Source organism: Schistocerca serialis, chromosome 9, assembly GCF_023864345.2.
Source record: "Schistocerca serialis cubense isolate TAMUIC-IGC-003099 chromosome 9, iqSchSeri2.2, whole genome shotgun sequence".
In the NCBI taxonomy this organism is placed as follows: domain Eukaryota; kingdom Metazoa; phylum Arthropoda; class Insecta; order Orthoptera; family Acrididae; genus Schistocerca; species Schistocerca serialis.
The window spans coordinates 287297578-287317641 of NC_064646.1; the positions used below are offsets into that span (position 1 = coordinate 287297578).

A 20064-nucleotide genomic window follows, 5' to 3' on the forward strand; every position below is an offset into this window, starting at 1 on the left:
AAGTTTTAAGGAGGGATTGTAGGTCAGTTTGTATCACAGGGACAGGACCTCTATGGCAGATACAGTATGTAGAGGAGTCACAGACAGCTGGCATAGATCCTTGCTTGCATACTTCAGTTGACCAAGTACCACACTGGTAGATCTTCTATCTGCTGTGATGATAATGACGGAGTCATCAGGTTTTAGGGAACAATGTGTGCGGAGTTCAGCTGAGGGTGCATCAGGGTCACGTTGTAGGGATCAGTGAAAGGATTGTGAAACAATACTGGATACTAGGTGCCTGTTTCTACGCACATGCCATTTGGATTCTTCCCACAGATTCTGTAGAACTCTGAAGGTGGGAACTGGTGTTACAACATGTTCTTCATTATTGCCATCCATCAGGCTTAAATTCAAGTTAATTTCTTCAGCCTCAGAATTACTGCACAACAACTTTTCCTTTTTTCACTCCCTTTTATTTTCTGATTTTTGGACCTGTCTATACCCCCCCCCCCCCCCCACACACACACATACACACTATCCCCCACCCCACCCCTCCCCCATGAGATACAATGTGATTTGCTTTCTGCTCTTATAAAACTCTTGCACAATGTTTTGTCAGTAATCCTATCTTGCTTATTATCCTATCTTCCACCATTATGCTCTCAGGGTTTCAAATGTCATCTGGTGCTGTCCCCAACAACCAGTCTTCCCTTTTCATCCCATACAGTACATCTCCCCAGATGCAGGGTTCTGGGTGACTTTTCCAAACCCTCCCATTTTCTGAACTTCACCAGTCCTTTTAATTCGTCCCTATTCCTTCCCCTTCAACCCATCTGCTAGAAGAAGGAGCCACTGGCTCTGAAATCTTGCACATTCACTTAATCTTTGCATATGTTTTCTCCTGCCACCATTTGGTGACTTGAATTTTCATCCATCCAGTCACATTATATTTTCAAAGATGGATTATTTTTGTTTTTATAGTTATCTCTTGTGGCAATCATTCCTTCTTATGAAACTCCCTTGACAGTCTTTATTTTCATTTACTTTGATCAAATTGTTAACTGTTTTTGACCTTATGTGCTGGTTTGCTCATTTATTCACCTTACCACCTATACCATCCAACATCTTCACCCTACATCTTCTCTAGTACTGATTTCTGTGCACTTAGACGGAACCATTGTTATTTACAAATTTGGATGTAATACTTTGCTTATGGCTCATTACACTTCTTGATCATGTGTCTCAGAATTATTTGCAAATTTGACATCATTTTTTTTTCACCGACTACTTACCTTGCTTGTATTTGATACTTTCATGTTTTTGTGCATTTATTTTTCACCAAACTGCGCTGATTCAGTGTTACTGCCTGCTTTTCAAAACACATAAGATGCCATTGTTTCCAATGAATTCCTTTTTCTGTTTGCAGTGTTTTTAAGCTTCTGTCTGCTTTTATGTCTTTTCCATAATCTTTCCCCATCACAATTTATTACTGTAATTTTTTCCTATCACTTTTTTTTCATAATTTTTGTGATTTTTTTTCCTGTCACAGTTTTTTCACATCATACAGCCCACTTTTCTGGCAAGAAATCATCACCCACTCATTACTTCTTGTTTATCCTTGTCTTTTCTCATGATTTTCGTACAAATTTTTATAGATTTTTCAGATTTTTTTTTCTCTGGCCCCCACCCTTTCTTGTCTTCATTTTTTCACTTAGTTTTCTCCCTCTGTTTCCTTTTTTCGACACTCCCACCATCTGTAATACTCCTAACCCTCCTCTATTGAAATGATGAATCCCATCGCATATTATATTCAGTTCATTTGAAAACATGCTCTTCCTCTATAAAAACTAAGGTCCCACATTGTGTTCCTTAAAATCTGCCTGTCCCTGGGAGTTACCACCAAAGGCCTAATGTTGAAAGTCCCTGTTCCTTGATGTAATCCTACTCTACACCATCTCTTTTACAGTTTAAAATACAGTAATCAATTGCATTTACCATGCTAGTTTGTAACCTGTATGCATCATCTGCCCATTTCCACTCCACCAGAGTTCTCTCATACAAAATCCTGCAGTTATCTGCCCCTCATGTTTTCTTGGATAGTATCATCTGCTAAAGCAACCTCTAACTGCAACAACAGGCCAAACCTCATCTCAACAAGCTATCCTACCTTCTCCTAAACTACCACAACAGTGGATTTCCCCTTCCTAACTCTCTCCCTAACAGCCATGCCATCAACCACCACTCCGCTCCCACAAACTGAGATTGGTCACCCTTCCTAACTCCCCCACCCTTCACCACTGCCTCCTAGAGCAATGATAACTCATGATCACAAGAGCTATTCACAGCAGCAGTGTTCTCAACCTCTCATCTAAGGCACTCTCCCCTCCTGAATCATTTCTATTATCCGAGTGTCTCATTTTCAGTCCTACACATGCATTTAACAATGCTGCTTTGGCCAAATCTGTACTTTCCTTCACACATAATGTCAAATGGAAATAGCACTTTGCAATCCAATCCCAAAATATTTCCAACGGCAAACCTGATATTGAACCATGCCTTGAACAGTTCGAACTGTGATCCTAACTTGATTCACTGTCACTACCTCAAAATCATCCCTTACAAACCCTCCAAGAATTCCTTACATCCAGCTTAGCTTCACAACCATTCCTCAGGTACCTACAAATACACTCCTGGAAATGGAAAAAAGAACACATTGACACCAGTGTGTCAGACCCACCATACTTGCTCCAGACACTGCGAGAGGGCTGTACAAGCAATGATCACACGCACGGCACAGCGGACACACCAGGAACCGCGGTGTTGGCCGTCGAATGGCGCTAGCTGCGCAGCATTTGTGCACCGCCGCCGTCAGTGTCAGCCAGTTTGCCGTGGCATACGGAGCTCCATCGCAGTCTTTAACACTGGTAGCATGCTGCGACAGCGTGGACGTGAACCGTACGTGCAGTTGACGGACTTTGAGCGAGGGCGTATAGTGGGCATGCAGGAGGCCGGGTGGACGTACCGCCGAATTGCTCAACACATGGGGCGTGAGGTCTCCACAGTACATCGATATTGTCGCCAGTGGTCGGCGGAAGGTGCACGTGCCCGTCGACCTGGGACCGGACCGCAGTGACGCACGGATGCACGCCAAGACCGTAGGATCCTACGCAGTGCCGTAGGGGACCGCACCGCCACTTCCCAGCAAATTAGGGACACTGTTGCTCCTGGGGTATCGGCAAGGACCATTCGCAACCGTCTCCATGAAGCTGGGCTACGGTCCCGCACACCGTTAGGCCGTCTTCCGCTCACGCCCCAACATCGTGCAGCCCGCCTCCAGTGGTGTCGCGACAGGTGTGAAAGGAGGGACGAATGGAGACGTGTCGTCTTCAGCGATGAGAGTCGCTTCTGCCTTGGTGCCAATGATGGTCGTATGCGTATTTGGCGCCGTGCAGGTGAGCGCCACAATCAGGACTGCCAACACCCGGCATCATGGTGTGGGGAGCGATATCCTACACTGGCCGTACACCACTGGTGATCGTCGAGGGGACACTGAATAGTGCACGGTACATCCAAACCGTCATCGAACCCATCGTTCTACCATTCCTAGACCTGCAAGGGAACTTGCTGTTCCAACAGGACAATGCACGTCCGCATGTATCCCGTGCCACCCAACGTGCTCTAGAAGGTGTAAGTCAACTACCCTGGCCAGCAAGATCTCCGGATCTGTCCCCCATTGAGCACGTTTGGGACTGGATGAAGCGTCGTCTCACGCGGTCTGCACGTCCAGCACGAACACTGGTCCAACTGAGGCGCCAGGTGGAAATGGCATGGCAAGCCGTTCCACAGGACTACATCCAGCATCTCTACGATCGTCTCCATGGGAGAACAGCAGCCTGCATTGCTGCGAAAGGTGGATATACACTGTACTAGTGCCGACATTGTGCATGCTCTGTTGCCTGTGTCTATGTGCCTGTGTTTCTGTCAGTGTGGTCATGTGATGTATCTGACCCTAGGAATGTGTCAATAAAGTTTCCCCTTCCTGGGACAATGAATTCACGGTGTTATTATTTCAATTTCCAGGAGTGTATTTAACTTGTCCTCTTCAGAGATCCAGGCTCTTCATTTTCTAAAAAGTGATGGCTCCATCATTATCCTCCAAGCAGACATGGTATCTGTCACTGTGGTACTTGATCGATGGGACTATATAAGATAGGGTCTACGTCAGCTGTCTGACACCAATACATGCAGCATTTGCCATCAGGGTCCCATGCCTGTGATATAAACTGACCTACAGTCCCTCCTCAAAACTTCAGGCCACTCACAATAACTAAAACTTCAATCCACAGAAATTCTCACCCCACAAAAACCACGCATCCTCACCTTTTACCTTCTTAGAATCCATAAACCCAATTACACTGGTCCTCCCACAGTTGCTGCCTTCAAAGCACCCACCAAACATACGTCTGCCTTAGTTGATCAACATCTGCAGCCCATGGTACAAAGACATTTGCCTGTCACCATGAATGCCATCTCCCTCTATACCATAATCTCCTGTGTACATGGTCTGTCCACTGCTGAACATTATCTCAACAAGTGCCCACCTGATTCCAAATCTATGACATCCATCCAGCTTGCCTGATCAACTTTATAATTACCAACAACTACTTTACCTCTGATGGTTAGACATACAAACATATATGGTGCAGGATCATGGGAGTCATGGAAACCAGGATGGCTCCTTTCCTTGCCAATCCTTTCATGGGTTGCTGAGAAGGTCCTTCAGCCTTCAGCCACTGGTTTGGTTTAAATACATTTATGATGCCATTGCCATATGGACTCATGGTGAGCCTGACCTGTGAAAATTTTTGGAATCTTCAAATACACTCTCCTAGTTAAATTTCACTTGGTGCTATTCCAAATACCATATTACTTTTCTTGATGTTGACCTCATCTTCACCAAGGGTCAGCTACAAGCTTCTGTTCACAATAAACCTACCAGCAAACAACAGTACTTACATTCTGACAGCTGCCATCCTCCCTATGACAAATGTTCCCTCCCATACAGTTTTACCATTCGAGGCAACTGTATTTGTTTAGATGCTGACTCTTAACAGCAATACACAACCATTCAAATACAGCCTTCAATGGACATAATTGCCCCCGAACACGTTCAAACATACATTTACTGGGCCATCACGTCCAACCCTGGTAAGTCTGATCCCTCTGAAAAACAGCTTAGGAGTACAGCTCTTCTCATTCAGTATTTTCTTGGTTCTGAATGCACTAATCAGCTTTTACAACAAAGCTATGACTTCCTAAAATTGTGGCCTGAAACAAGATCCATTCTGTCTAAGATTTTGCCCACCACAACCAGAAAGCTTTTCAGTTCACTCCCAATCTCCACAACATCATGGCCAGACCTTATGCTCCTTCTGCCCCCATTTCCATACCCTACGGCTCCTGCACCTGTTATTGTCCCCACTGTAAGACACCCTATGCACCCTCCTGCCACCACCTAAACCACCCCCCATAACTGGCAAATCACATACTATCAAAGGCACAGCCACCTGGGAAACAACACGTCTTGTACCAGCTGTTATGTAAACACTGTTTGGCCTTTTAAATTGGTATGGCTACCACCAAGTTGTCAGCCTACAGATGCCATTTTCTCATGACTCTGCACTTGACAACTGGCGTTCCAGTTCCTTGGTAATCGCCACCCACCTGGCCTTAATTTGAGAAAATTTATTCAGTCTCAGCATTTGTGCTCAGTAATTATTCCTTTCTTCACTTCCTTTCAGTTTTCTGTACCTCTTACTTTCTGACTTGTCTATCCTCCCACTCCCCGCCCCCGATCCCCTACGACATACAATGCATTTAGCTTTCTGCTCTTATTAACTCTTGCATAACATTTTGTCAGTAATCTGTATCTTGCTGATTATCCCATCTTCCACCTTCCAGCTCTCTGGCTTTCAAATCTCATCAGCTGCAGTCCTTGATAATCAGTCTTTCTTTCTCATCCCATGAGGTAAGTCTCCCCTGATGCAGAGTTCTGGGTGAGTTTTCCAAACATTTCCCATTTATCAAATATCGTCACTCCTTTTCCTTCATCCCTCTATCTTTCCCTTCAACCCATCTACCAGAAGAAGGAGCTTAAAAATACCCTTAAAGTCTATATGTGTGCGTTCTCTTGCTGCCATTTGGTTAGTACATTTTTATCTATCCAGTTACATTATATTTTCAAAAACTGATTATTTTCTTTGGTATATTAAATTATTATTACTATTGTTACTATTATTTAGCATCAGGCTAACACACTGAATTGTCAAGATATACACAGAGATATTTACATAAGTACAAATGAGAAACAATGTGCTTCACAAGGTTACATGTTTACATGCATGTCTGAAATAACAGACACTTTTGACAATCCACAGGTGTCCAAATTTTTCAAAATTAATTTGCTGACTGCAAATTCCTTGACATCGGCTGTATTGGGTACAGACCTATTACTCAATAATGAGATATGAACATTTACGTTGGTTCGAGTCCTGGTCTGGCACAAATTTTCATATGACACTAATGGGTAGTATCTCTGTATCTTTGGGTAGTAGCTCTGTACCGAATACAGCTGATGCCAAGAATTCACAGTCAGCAAATAATTTCAAAGGACACATGTATTTCACAACTGAGAGTCTAGTTTTACAATCCAGTGCACAGCCTTTGGTGTTCTTAACAGGAAATCTTCACATTGCCATGCTTGAATCTGACTGTCACTGAAAATGTGATGTATAGTCTGGTGGGAAGGTCTGTTGTCACAATTCTGATTGGGTAGCTTGTTCCACTTGTGGAATATATCGCTGCACCTGCCACGGGTCATTTGGATACAATTTGGGGCAATTCAGTCTTGTGAAACCCACTTGGGAGCTTAGTGCCTGAGACAAAGTTATGCAGGTGCGCGTCTGTTACTGCTTCACACCAATCTTCCCATTCTTTGAGAGATTTAAGACCTCTCGTAACCATGACAGAAGCATCATGTGGAGTAGGATGTTGTGATTGCAGCCTTTTAAGATTTTAACGTCACAGTTCCTTATATGTGTATGGTTTAGGATTTCTGGAGATCTTTTTGTATTCTCTCATAAGAGCACTACGCTTGCGCAAATCAGATGGCATAATACAGGTTAACAGTGGAATCCAATGAACCGGTGTAGCTCTGATAGCACCAGATATTATATGTATGGCAGTATTCGGTTGGGTATTGATAAGCTTTGTATGGTGTCTGTTCATCCACACAAATGCACAATATTCACCACTTGCATACACCAAATCAAAGTCTGAAGAATGCAGCGTAGTTGCTGAGGATCCCTGGATAGTTCCAAATTAATGATGGAGGATGTTGTTATAAGTCTTCAATTTCTGAGCTAGGTTCAGAAGGTGTTGCTTGAAAGATGAAAGGTTGAAGATGACACCTAGATATTTTGAGTTCCATTTACAATGAATAACTCTCTCTCTCTGAAGCTTATGTTCATGTTCATTTTCATCAGATAATTATTCAAAATGAAGCAAGACATCATTGTTTTGTTTGGACTAGATTTGAGGCTTCAGATTTTGAAATAAGCCTCCCACAGATATGACTGTGACCAGCACTCCTTCTGTCGGATCCAGTACTTTATGTTGTATGACAAGAACTAGGTCGTAGGCATAGCAGAACTTTCTGGACAAACTGTCAGAAAGTTCATGTAGGTAGAAGTTAAAGAGTACTGCTACACATCTGATTCTTGGAGAAATTTACTGTTGATCTTTCTCCCTTTGTTTACTTTATTTACGATGATTACATGTGCCTCCCAAGTAGTGTTAAATGAACAACAGCAATACAGGCAGCCAGACAATCCGTTGGATCTCCCAGTAGTCTTACAGAATGGTATATTAACGTCAAAGTTGTTTATCTAGATGTGAACGTCAGAAAATGCTTGTAACGAGAACAGGAAACTGCATGCAGGTGTTGGAAAAAGCAACTACTTCAGAGACTTACACGTTTGTGCTGACAATACATGACAGATAAATTCTGCAAGCTAAGCACAGAGAGTGTACTGTGTTTCCATTGTTCCGATCCTCTTTTGCTTGGTTACTACTGAAGCTTTTCATGCATTTTGTGACAAATGTTATTAATTTAGATGAAGCGGCTCCATGAAATTTTTACCATGTGACCAGTTTATGTATTTTACCATGTGACCAGTTTATGTAAAAGTTAGTTAGTTTTATCGATATCTGTACTCACTGAAACTCTCCCTTTATGTTAATGGTGTGCCATTTATTTAAATCTGGTGATTCAAAATTGTTTTCAAAATTTGTCCAATTGCAAATGATGAAAGTGTCACTTTGAAAAACAGGTAATGTAATGTCAATGAGTTAGCAAATAGGGTATTTAAATGAACTGAATTGAAAGTGAACATCTGTTGTGTTGTGTAAGGCATTGTCAGTGCACGCATAATTCAGGGTATATACAAGGATAACGAAAAACTTACCAGATTCCCAGGGAATTCCTGGTTAAAAACACACATTTTACCAGGAGTATACTTTCTCTTGGAACTGTAACACTTATCAATCCTTTGAATGGTTAAGGTTTTATACACCAATATAGAGCTCCCAGCATTTTAGTTGGGATGTGTTTTGGAAAGATCTCTGATGCACAGCAACATGTAAGTGGCATCCTTTTGTATTACAAAAGTATAAATTCAAATTACACCAACCACAACATGTTACCGTATTTACTCGAATCTAAGCCGCACTCGAATCTAAGCCGCACCTGAAAAATGAGACTCGAAATAAAGGAAAAAAAAAAAATTTCCCGAATCTAAGCCGCACCTGAAATCTGAGACTCGAAATTCAAGGGGAGAGAAAAGTTTTAGGCCGCACCTCCAATCGAAACAAAGTTGGTCCATTGTAATATGAGACACAATTTAGGTCGAATGAATGACGATACAGCTACAGTAGTTTGGTTCGAGTCGTAAGCTTAGCAGTTAAGCTTTACCACGTAGCCATTGCTATGCGTCAGGCGCTCCGTCCGTATTTATACGGATACCCTTCCTTTTTCACATGCTTCGTCTGGTTTGAATCAATTGCTTATTTTGCTTTGATCTGATAAATGCCGTTTTCTTTGTTATAGGTATTTGCGTCACTCTTAAGCTGAAAACGCATTACTGCACTGTGTCATGCGTTGGTTGTCGTATTCTGATAGTGCGTGTTTACGGCCTGTCGCGGGTCGTGGCATGGCTTGCTTTTGTGCGCGCTACCGCCGCGTACAATTGAAAAAAAAAAAAAAAAACAAAAAAAAAAAAAAGGGAGAGAGAGGAATCGTCTCATTAGCGAAACAATGGCAAGAGACTGCTATTTGTTGTTACTTACACTGCTGCTTTCTTTGATAATGATCAACAAGAATCAAATAATAGACTGCGTATGATAGAACATGTTCTGAACGAGAGTTAGGCGAAAATTTTTCTCCGTTTGAAAATCTTTGCGGCCGCTTCTTTATTACATCAAATTCTGCACAGAAATTAGAGTCATCTTAGATTTAAAAATCTAGTCACTTGCCGTGCTTCATTTCTGGCAGTGTCACTATTAGGCATAAGAATAATACGAATATAAACATGACACGATACGTATATTCTTCCGCATTTGCTGTTGTCTCACTCTAGTTTCGTAGTTTATTAGGCAGACAGGATTTAAAGGAGATAGCAGCAAACACGAAAGAATACATGGCAAAATATTTATATTTGTATTATTCTTATGGTGAAGAGAATACTGTATGTGATTCAAATTTCATCAGGTTCCTATTAGCAACCATCTCTTCTCACAGGTAGGAAAAAATTCAGAACTTAGAGTTGGCCATATTGACAAACATCCCAAACAGTCTTGCCAGTCAGATTTTCGTAGTACACTGAAATTGTGCTACATTCGAAGATGAACAATACGGAATTTGTATTTACTTCATTGGATAATGTATGAAAATTCAGTGGTCGAAACTCGCGGCGGAGAAAAAAAGCTCGTCTTCCACTTTTTTTAAAAAAATTTATTTACTGACGCAGAGGTTTTGGGGCCAGTATTTATCTTTGTGCCTACAAAGCATGCCTGCGTAGCGCTACATATATTCGACGGCAGAAGTTAGTTGTGGCAGCACGTACAAACATTTTTCATAACTTCCGCTTGCTTTGCATTCGATTCTAAGCCGCAGGCGGTTTTTTGGATTACGAAAACCGGAAAAAAAGTGCGGCTTAGATCCGAGTAAATACGGTAGTTTCCAATGCACTGAAACAGATTGTGATGTGTTTTTGTAAGTCAATCATAGCTCACAAAATGTGATCTCACTAGCTGATGTCAGCAGATATTCAGAGTACCTCACCTCATCTCCTACCTCCCAAACTTCACAGAAGCTCTTCTGCAAAACTTACAAGACTAGCACTCCTGCAAGAATGGATACTGTGGAGACATGGCTTAGCCACAGCCTGGGGTATGTTTCCAGAATGAAATTTTCACTCTGTAGTGGAGTGACAGCTTAAAACTATGTGACAGACTGAGACTCAAACTCAGGACCTTTGCCTTTTGCGCGCAAGTGCTGTACTGACTGAGCTACCCAAGCAAGGCTCACAACCCATTCTTCCAGATTTACTTTCACCAGTACCTTGGTCCGGCATACAATTTTAATCTGCTAGGAAGTTTCACATCAGCTCAGACTGTTTCAGAGTGAAAATTTCATTCTGGAAACATCCCCTAGGCTATGGCAAAAGCCTGCCTCCACAATATCCTTTTCTCCAGGTGGAAGTAAAGGTGTGAGGATGAGTTGTGAGTCATGCTTGTGTATCTCATAATCAGTCGGTAGAGCACCTGCCTACCAAAGTCAAAGCTCTTGAGTTTGAGTCTCAGTCTGGCACACAGTTTTAAACTGCCAGAAAGCTTCATATCAGCACAAATTCTGCTGAGAGTAAAAATTTCATTCAGGTGGAGTATTTATTGCTGTCAGAGGTAGTTTGCCTTGTAGCAAAATTGAAGTAGATAGTTTGTGTGAAATAGTATGGGAAGAGGTTATACCTGACAATCTATTAAATTGGATCATTTTACTGACCCCCGACTCAGAAGATATAGTTGCGGAACAGTTCAAAGAAAACTTGAGTTTCATTTCCAGTAAGTACCCCGCTCATACAATTATAGTTGGTGTTGTCTTCAACCTACCCTCCATAGGCTGGAAAAATTATACATTTAAAGCCGGCGGCAGGCATAAAACGTCATCCAAAATTGTACTGAATGCTTTCTCAGAAAATTATTTTGAACAATTAGTTCATGAGCCCACTTGAAGTGTAAATGGTTGCGAAAGCATACTTGACCTTTTAGCAACAAATAATCCTGGACAAATAGGGAGTATTGTGACGATTACAGGGATTAGCGACCACAAGGCAGTTGCTGCTAGACTGAATACCATAACACCTACAACCGTCAAAAAGAAACACAAAGTATATCTATTTAAAAAAGCTGATAAAAATGCTCTTAATGCCTTTTTAAGATACAGTCTTCACTTTCCGATTTGATCATGTAAGTGTAGAAAAGTTGTGGAATGTTTTCAAAGAGATAGTATATACAGCAACTGAGAGATATATACCACATAAATTAATAAGTGATGGTACTGATCCCCCATGGTACACAAAATGGGTCAGATCATTGTTGCAGAAACAATGAAAAAAGCAAGCCAAATTTAAAAGAATGCAAAATCCCCAAGATTGGCAAAGTTTTACAGAAGTTTGAAATATAGTACATACTTCCAATACGAGATGCTTTTAATAATTTCTACAATGAAATCTGGCAGAAAACCCAAAGAGATTCTGGTCATACATAAATCACACCAGTGGCAAGACGCAATCAATACCTTCACTGAGTGATTACAATGGTGAAGTTACTGATGACAGTGCCACTAAAGCAGAGTTATTATACACGGTTTTCTGAAACTCCTTCACCAAAGAAGACGAAGTAAATATTCCTGAATTCCAGTCAAGAACAACTGCCACAATGAGAAACATAGAAGTAGATATCCTCGGTGTAACAAAACAGCTTAAATCACTTAATAAAGGCAAAACCTCCAGTCCAGATTGTATACCAGTCAGGTTCCTCTCAGAGTGTGCTGATAAAATAGCTCTGTATTTAGCAATTATATACAACAACTTACTCACAGAAAGATCTGTACCTAAAGACTGGAAAATTACTCAAGTCACACCAATACCCAAAAAGGGAAGTAGAAGTAATCCGCTGAATTACAGGCCTATATCACTAACGTCAATTTGCAGTAGGGTTTTGTGACGTATACTGTAGTCGAACATTATGAAGTACCTTGAAGAAAATGATTTATTCATACATAGTCAGCACGGATTCAGAAAATATCAAACTTGTGAAACACAACTAGCTCCTTATATTCATGAAGTAATAAGTGCTATTGACAGGGGATGCCAAATTGATTCCATATTTTTAGATTTCCAGAAGGCTTTCGACACCATTCCTCACAAGCATCTTCAAACCAAACTGCATGCCTATGGAGTATTGCCTCAGTTGTGTGACTGGATTCGTGATTTCTTGTCAGAAAGGTCACAGTTCGTAGTAATAGATGGAAAGCCATCGAGTAAACCAGAAGTAATATCCGGCCTTCCCCAAGGAAGTGTTATAGGCCCTCTATTGTTCCTGATCAATATTAACAACATAGGAGACAATCTGAGTAGCCACCTTAGATTGTTTGCAGATGATTCTGTCATTTACTGTCTTGTAAAGTCATCAGATGATCAAAATGACTTGCAAAATGATTTAGATAAGATATCTGTATGGTGTGAAAAGTGACAATTAACCATGAATAAAGAAAAGTGTGAAGTTATTCACATGAGTACTAAAAGACATCAGCTAAATTTCGACTACCGAATAAGTCACACAAATCTGAAGGCTGTAAATTCAGCTAAGTACTTAGGAATTACAATTACAAATAACCTAAATTGGAACAATCACATAGATAATATTGTGGGTAGAGCAAACCAAAGACTGCGATTCATTTGTAGAACACTTAGAAGGTGCAACAGGTCTACGAAAGAGACTGCTTACACCACACTTGTCCACCCTATTCTGGAGTATTGTGGTGTGGTGTGGGATCCGCATCAGGTGGGACTGACGGATGACATTGAAAAAGTACAAAGAAGGGCAGCTCATTTTGTATTATTGCAAAATAGGGGAGATAGTGTCACAGATATGATACATGAATTGGAGTGACAATCATTAAAACAAAGGCGTTTTTCGTTGTTTTCTCCTCCGTTTGTGAAAACATTCTGTTGCCACCCACCTACATAGGAAGAAATGATCATGATAAAATGAGAGAAATCAGGGCTCACACAGAAAAATTTAAGTGCTCATTTTTCCCGGGTGCTGTTCGAGAGTGGAACGGTAGAGAGACAGCTTGAAGGTGCTTCATTGAACCTTCTGCCAGGCACTTTATTGTGAATAGCAGAGTAATCACATACATGTAGATGTAGATGCAGATTGTACAGATGGATGGTGGATAATATTGGCTTGTAGCTCACGGAAAACAGATTGACACTTAACAACAATAAAACACAGTGCACGCAGTAATAACAAATGTTATTGTGAGAAGGTGAACAAATAATTAGTGTAATTGAAACACTTAAAACTCTTGGGACTGACAATAGATGAAAAGCTCTCTTTCAAGTATGATATTCAGAGTCATTAAATGCTCTTTAAGTTTACTATTTGCACAATCATTACTGCCTCTGATGAAAAGTAAAAGTTTGTTTACTTTGCTTACTTTCATTCTATTACATCCTGCAGTATCATATTCTGAGACAACACTATATGCATTCACAAAGAATATTCTTACACCAGAAAACGGCAATCAGGCCTATCTGCAGCGCCACATCAATAACTTTGTGAAGGCCACTGCTGCAGCTCCTTGGAATTTTAGGTTAAGACTTTGGTGACCAAGCCCGAGCACAGCTCAAGCCACAACACTATGTTCATAAGACTGTATAGCTCACACTGAGATTTTCTCAATGCACGAGCCACCTATCAGTCAAAACCTGAACTCATTTCTTATGAGAACAATGTACGGACATCTCGCTATCTGTACCTTGACAAGTGTTTTCTTCTGTTGTCAATTTCTACAATTATTTTGAAAGAAACAGCAGTGAACAGCTGCTGCCACAACTGGCTGAGCAGTTGGGTGATCACATTGTTGTCAGTTTCATGCATGTACTCATCAGGTTTCACTGTTTACTGTTAATTCTGAAACAAATATGACAGTCATGTTTGTTGATTGAACAATTAATTTTGGAAGCTCAAGAGGAAGAATTCAATGATTCTGGATTGGAGAGAGAAATATATGAGTGGAAATAGTCTGAAGAATATTCATATTTAGGTAAACTGCAGCCTGCTACAATTTTTCACCACTAACATTGTTGCTAGAGATACTGATGCTATAACTACAGCTTAATTCTGATTTATTTGCCTTTGTCTTGTCTTTTTTACAGATGACTCTCATGATGAGGCAGCATCCAACACTGGTTTGCAAGATTTGTTTGGTGAAAATGAGACAACTGGCAAAACAAGCACAGGAAAGAATCAAACTATTGTTCTCTAGAGAGCAACATACCTCTCTGCATGCCAGAATCCTACCGACTTTTCCATACAAAAGCAAAACACATATGAAATTGCTCAATAACACACCTCACACTTTCTTTCCAAATAATAATTATACTTTCTGTTATCGTTATTTTAAAATTTGTAACCTATCAAAGACCTAAAGTAAATATGAAAACTAAACCTTGAAGCATGGTCTTTTTTGTGTGTATTACCCTCTAAGTAATATAAAACACAAATGTGTCAGTAATACTTTCAATTGTGGCATAAATGGCTTGTTTTCTAGGCCCATAATTCTTCTAAATAACTGGTCTTCTGAGTGTTAACCATTTAGATAAGCATTGTCTCTCATGGAATTTGTGGTCAATAATACAGACTGTCACTATCAGTCAGTGAACACTAGACAGATAAATAGTTTCTACAAATAATATTTCTTATATCAATACATCCAAAGTTGTGCAATACCAGAAAATTTCACTTTCAATATGCTTCCAGTAGAACTGACAAATTTGCATGATAGACTAAAGATTTTGAAAACTAAACAGAAAAGCTTCCTTCTGGCATAGTCCTTTTATACTGTACAACAGATCCTCACAGTAGATTCAGGGCTCACACTGTAATATATTATTTACTATGTACATGTACATATCCTATTCTAAGGATTTTTGTGTTTTTTCTCTTAATTTTCACAGTATGTTTTCTGATTTTTAAATTTTCAGATCAGCTTTCACTTACTTATGTAGTGACTGATTCAATGACCATAACTGGCCCACACCTTTCAACAGAACCTGACAAATTAAATTAAAATAAATTAAATACATTTTGCTGGTGCCAACTCCCAGAATGCCAGCTGAACTGCCCAGTCAAATCAAACAAGAACATACATTTCATTCATACAGAAAAGAACAGGCCAAAACAAAACTACATGAGAGGAAGAAAACAGCTGCTAACTGAACAAAGATGTGATAGAACTTACAAGATCTGAAAACCCAATGTACTAAAGAATAAATGAAAAAGATGTGGGTAGAGATGGGAAAACCAGGCAAGAAGAAGTCAAAAGTAAAGAGAAAGCACAATAAAGAAAGGGTAACAACTAACATGAGTAGTTCTTTATACAAATACTTTAATCCATCATGTTTCACTTCAAATCCAATATTAGAATCAAATACAACACAAGTGACAAAACTGCACAAAATGCATGGGTAGCACCAAACGACAGGATAAGATAAAGACACAAGTAGACAGGCACACACAGAAAATAGAGATTAAGTATACAGACTCAAATATTTTTCATCAATAATTTTATTTGGCTGAGACAAACAGTGTCACAATACCGTGAGTGAATCCAAACCGCAGTCTGGGGTGCGTTCCATACTGAAGTCTTCAATGGTGAGTTGTACACTATTGCCCCATTCAACAGTGATGAGCCACTCACATAGAACATTATCTGGGTAGTGATTAGGATATGAAGGAGATGTAAATTCTCCAAAAGGTCGCTCCAGATGGCCACCACATCCTTTAAACATTTACAAAAAGCACAAAAGAAAATATTAGTTGTAATTATGCTATTACACAATGGTGTATATGTGATGAAGGCCAAAGAAATACAAGTAATTTAATATGAATAATTAATTTAAATCTTCTACTGTGTGCTTCATTCTGGTCTCCATAAACAACTTAATTTCCTTGTAATTACATCTATGATCAGCTTTCTCTGAATATCTGTAACCCCATTACTGTCTTATTTGGTGAAGCAGTGTGAAAAACAAACCGCTATATTGCCTTATTGAAAACTGTTTCATTTAAGAAAATTGGATGATTAAACAGGGTGAAAAGTATTTAAACCAACAAACTCTGGAGGTTGTAGGGGACATCAAAACAAATATTTTTCCCTAATGTCATTTTTTCCTATGAGGAATATTTAAACCTGTAGAGGAAGATTTCTCTGGTGGCAAATTAACTAAACCAACAAACACTTTTCCATTTTTTTACGACCAAGAGGCAACACATTAACACAACCCAATTTCAATTACAGTAAATTTTCAAAAACACCTCCATTGACACGTAAACAAAGGTTGAACCATCGGATCATGTTCTGTGTGACATGCGCAAAAACCCCAGGAGTATCCTGAATTGTTCCTGCTGCTGCTACTATCTGGGCAACCAGATCCTCTTCTGATGCAACAGGAGTTGTATAAACAAGGTTTTGCATCTCTCCCCACACAAACAAGTCCAGAAGGGACATATCTGGGGATTGAGCAGGCCATGGTACAGGACTACATCTGCCAATCCACGTTTCTGGGAACCGTCGGTTCAGGAATCGATGCACAACACGACTGAAATGTGCTGGCGCCCCGACATGTTGGAACCACATGCGTTGTCTTGTAGGGAGCGGGACGTCTTCCAGCAATTCTGGCAACGCTCTGGTGAGAAAATTGTAATAGTGCATACCATTTAACAGCCTAGGTAGCAGATACGGCCCAATTAAACAGTCCTCAACAACACTGAGCCGCACATTAACGAAGAACCGCATGTGATGAGTGCTAGTTACTGTGGCATGTGGGTTATCCTCACTCCAAACATGCGAACCATGCATGCTGATGACTCCATCATGCCCAATTGTTGCTACATCGGTAAATAACACAGAGGATGGAAATGTAGGATACATTTCACACTGTTCCAGGTCCCACCGTGAAAATTGTGCTCTGGGTGGATAATCAACTGGTTCCAGGTTGTGGACATGCTGTAAGTGAAATGCACATAAAAATTGCTCTCGAAGGATTGTTCTTACATTCGTCTGATTTGTCCCCATGTTACGTGCATTGCATGATTGCTGATTGAAGGATCCCGCTCAACATGCTGCAAGACAGCTTCCTCAAATTGCAGCGTTCATACCGTGCAATGGTGGCCCTGTCCAGGTAATCTGCTAAATGACCCGGTCTCACGCAGATGTTGGTACACAGCAGCAAAGATCGTATGATGCAGGATACGGCGATTAGGATATTGTTGTTGATAAACCCACTGTGCAGCTCATCCATTGTAGTGCGCTACGTAGTATGCACCAACCATATCAGTGTACTCACTCTAGGTGTATCGCTCCATTAGTAAACACAGACAATGCACTACTACACTGGTGGGCAGCAGTTACCTACAACTGGAGAGTGTAATACACCCTCTAACAACTGAAGATCATAATATGGGCTCTAACAACTGAAGAGCGTAATATGGCCTCTACCAGTTTAAATAATCCTCATAGGAGAAAATGACATTAGGGAAAAATATTTGTTTTGATGTCGCCTACAACCCCCCAGAGTTTGTCCGTTTAAATACTTTTCACCCTGTATATCTGAAGAGATGTATGCATACAGTACATATCTCAGTGTAAGCTAATACTATACAAATATTTCAACAAATTTTTTACAATGAACTGTCTGATATAGGATTGGCGCAAGCCAATAACTTTTATCTTTAGCACAGAGGGCAGAGAGTGAGAAGGATTGAGAGAGTGGAGCCCATAATGGAAAGACACAGAATTGGAGAGACTAATGCAAATGGTGAATAGTTTAAGGAGCTGTGCACAAGCAATGAATTAGCCACAGGTGGAATGTGTTTCCACAGAAAAATGTCATATCGTCTTCTGGGTGCTGACTGACCACAAGATGCAGAATCAGATCGACTACTTAGCTATAAGTGAGAAATGGGGAAGAGCTTATCTGGGCATTAGAAATAAAAGGGGAGCTGACATAGGCAGTGAGCACTGTTAGATACTAGCCCAAATGTGTTTGAAAATCTTAGATTCAAAGAAGAAACTTGATATCCTAAAGAAGCGGTTTGATACCTCAAAGCTAAAGGACCCTAAGATCAAACAGGAATTTAGACTAGAACTGCAAAATAGGTACAAAGCACTCAACGGAGTGGAGGATGGAATACAAGAGCATCAGCAGAAAGTCATGAGAACAATTCTTGAAACTGCCGAAAAGACAATTGGGTCCAGAGACAGAAAAGGAAAAGACTGAATGAGTGAGGCGAAAAAGACTGAATGAGTGAGGAGACATGGAAGAAAGAGGGAGAAAGAAAAAATTTGAAAGCAAAAATGAATGTAGTAAACTACACACAGGAGGCAAACTGAGCTCTATGAAGAATATACCAGAGTTAATCAAGAGATGACAGGAGTATAAGAGTAGACCAAAGGATATAGACAGGCTGCAAGAAAAGGAGACATAAAAGAGCTTTACCAGGCCACAAGAATGCTAGGAATGAAGAAGGGTCCAAAATACTGCCAGTGAAAAACAAGGCAGGAACCCAGCTGATCAATGCAACTGAAAAACTGAAGGACATTTGAAGATGTACTAAATAGAGAGGTGCAGATAGAGAAAGAACAACATGAGACTTGCAAGGATAAAGGGTGCACTACCTAACAGAGAGGAGACCAGAGTCACCCTAAAGCAAATAGAATGTGGCAAGGCTCTGGGGTCAGACAGTATTCTGCCAGAACTTCTGAAAGAATAGGTATCAAAGACACCAGATCTGGAGCAGAGAAAAATGCCAGAAGAATAGAAGATAGGAATCGCAGTAAACATCCAAAGAAGGTAGATGACAAAATTGCAATAACTGGAAAGGATTCATGTTGTCATCCATTCCTAGAAAAGAGCTGTCATGAATCATCTTAAATAGGCTTAAGGACCATCTCTGAAGCTGCATGCATAGATACTCCTGTGAAGTAAAGTACAAAGGGAACCTGATATCACCCATTAGCATGAGGTCTGGGGTAAAACAGGGATGTATACTCTCTCCATCTACCTTCTTGAATGTGATAGGTGAAGCGAAGAGAAACACAAATGAAGACAAAGAAGGGGAATAAACTGAAGAATCACAGATCAACTAGACGACATAGATTTTACCAATGATGTATGTCTCCTGTCTCAAGTATTCAGGCACATGAATGACAAACTGAACGATTTGTAGGAAGTGATGGGATGAGTTGGGTTGTCTATAAATGTAAGAAAGACCAAATTTCTATGACTAAATACAACAATTGATAGGAAGTTCTCAATGAATGGAAGGAATGTAAGGAGGCTGATGACTTCACATATCTCAGAAGCATTAGGACAATTGAGGAGGATGCCTCCAGCAGCATCAAGAAAGCAAACATAGCCTTCATCAAACTGGATCTCATCTGGATGGAAAAGATTTTCCTGAATGTTCAGCAGCAATGTAAAATCAGTGTTACTGAACAGATGTGAAACCTGGAAGATGACAAAATTAATCACCAAGAAATACTGACGTTTACAAATTGGTGGTTTTGAAGAATCCTGAGTGTATTTTGGCTGAATGTAATTTCCAATGAATAGCTGTGGAATCATGTAAAAGTGAAGTCTGTGGATTTACAGATAAAGATTAGAAAATAGAAAT

The 20064-nt window shown here is 40.3% G+C and overlaps 1 protein-coding gene across 1 annotated transcript in view; it reads right to left on the reverse strand.

Annotated features, from left to right (window-relative positions):
- Positions 1-20064, reverse strand: part of LOC126419763 (cubilin-like) — a 753686-nt gene that overhangs the window by 409938 nt on the left and 323684 nt on the right. The window contains exon 30 of the mRNA XM_050086938.1: positions 15987-16168. Coding sequence (XP_049942895.1) covers positions 15987-16168 — 182 coding nt within the window. The remainder of the gene's footprint in view (positions 1-15986; positions 16169-20064) is intronic.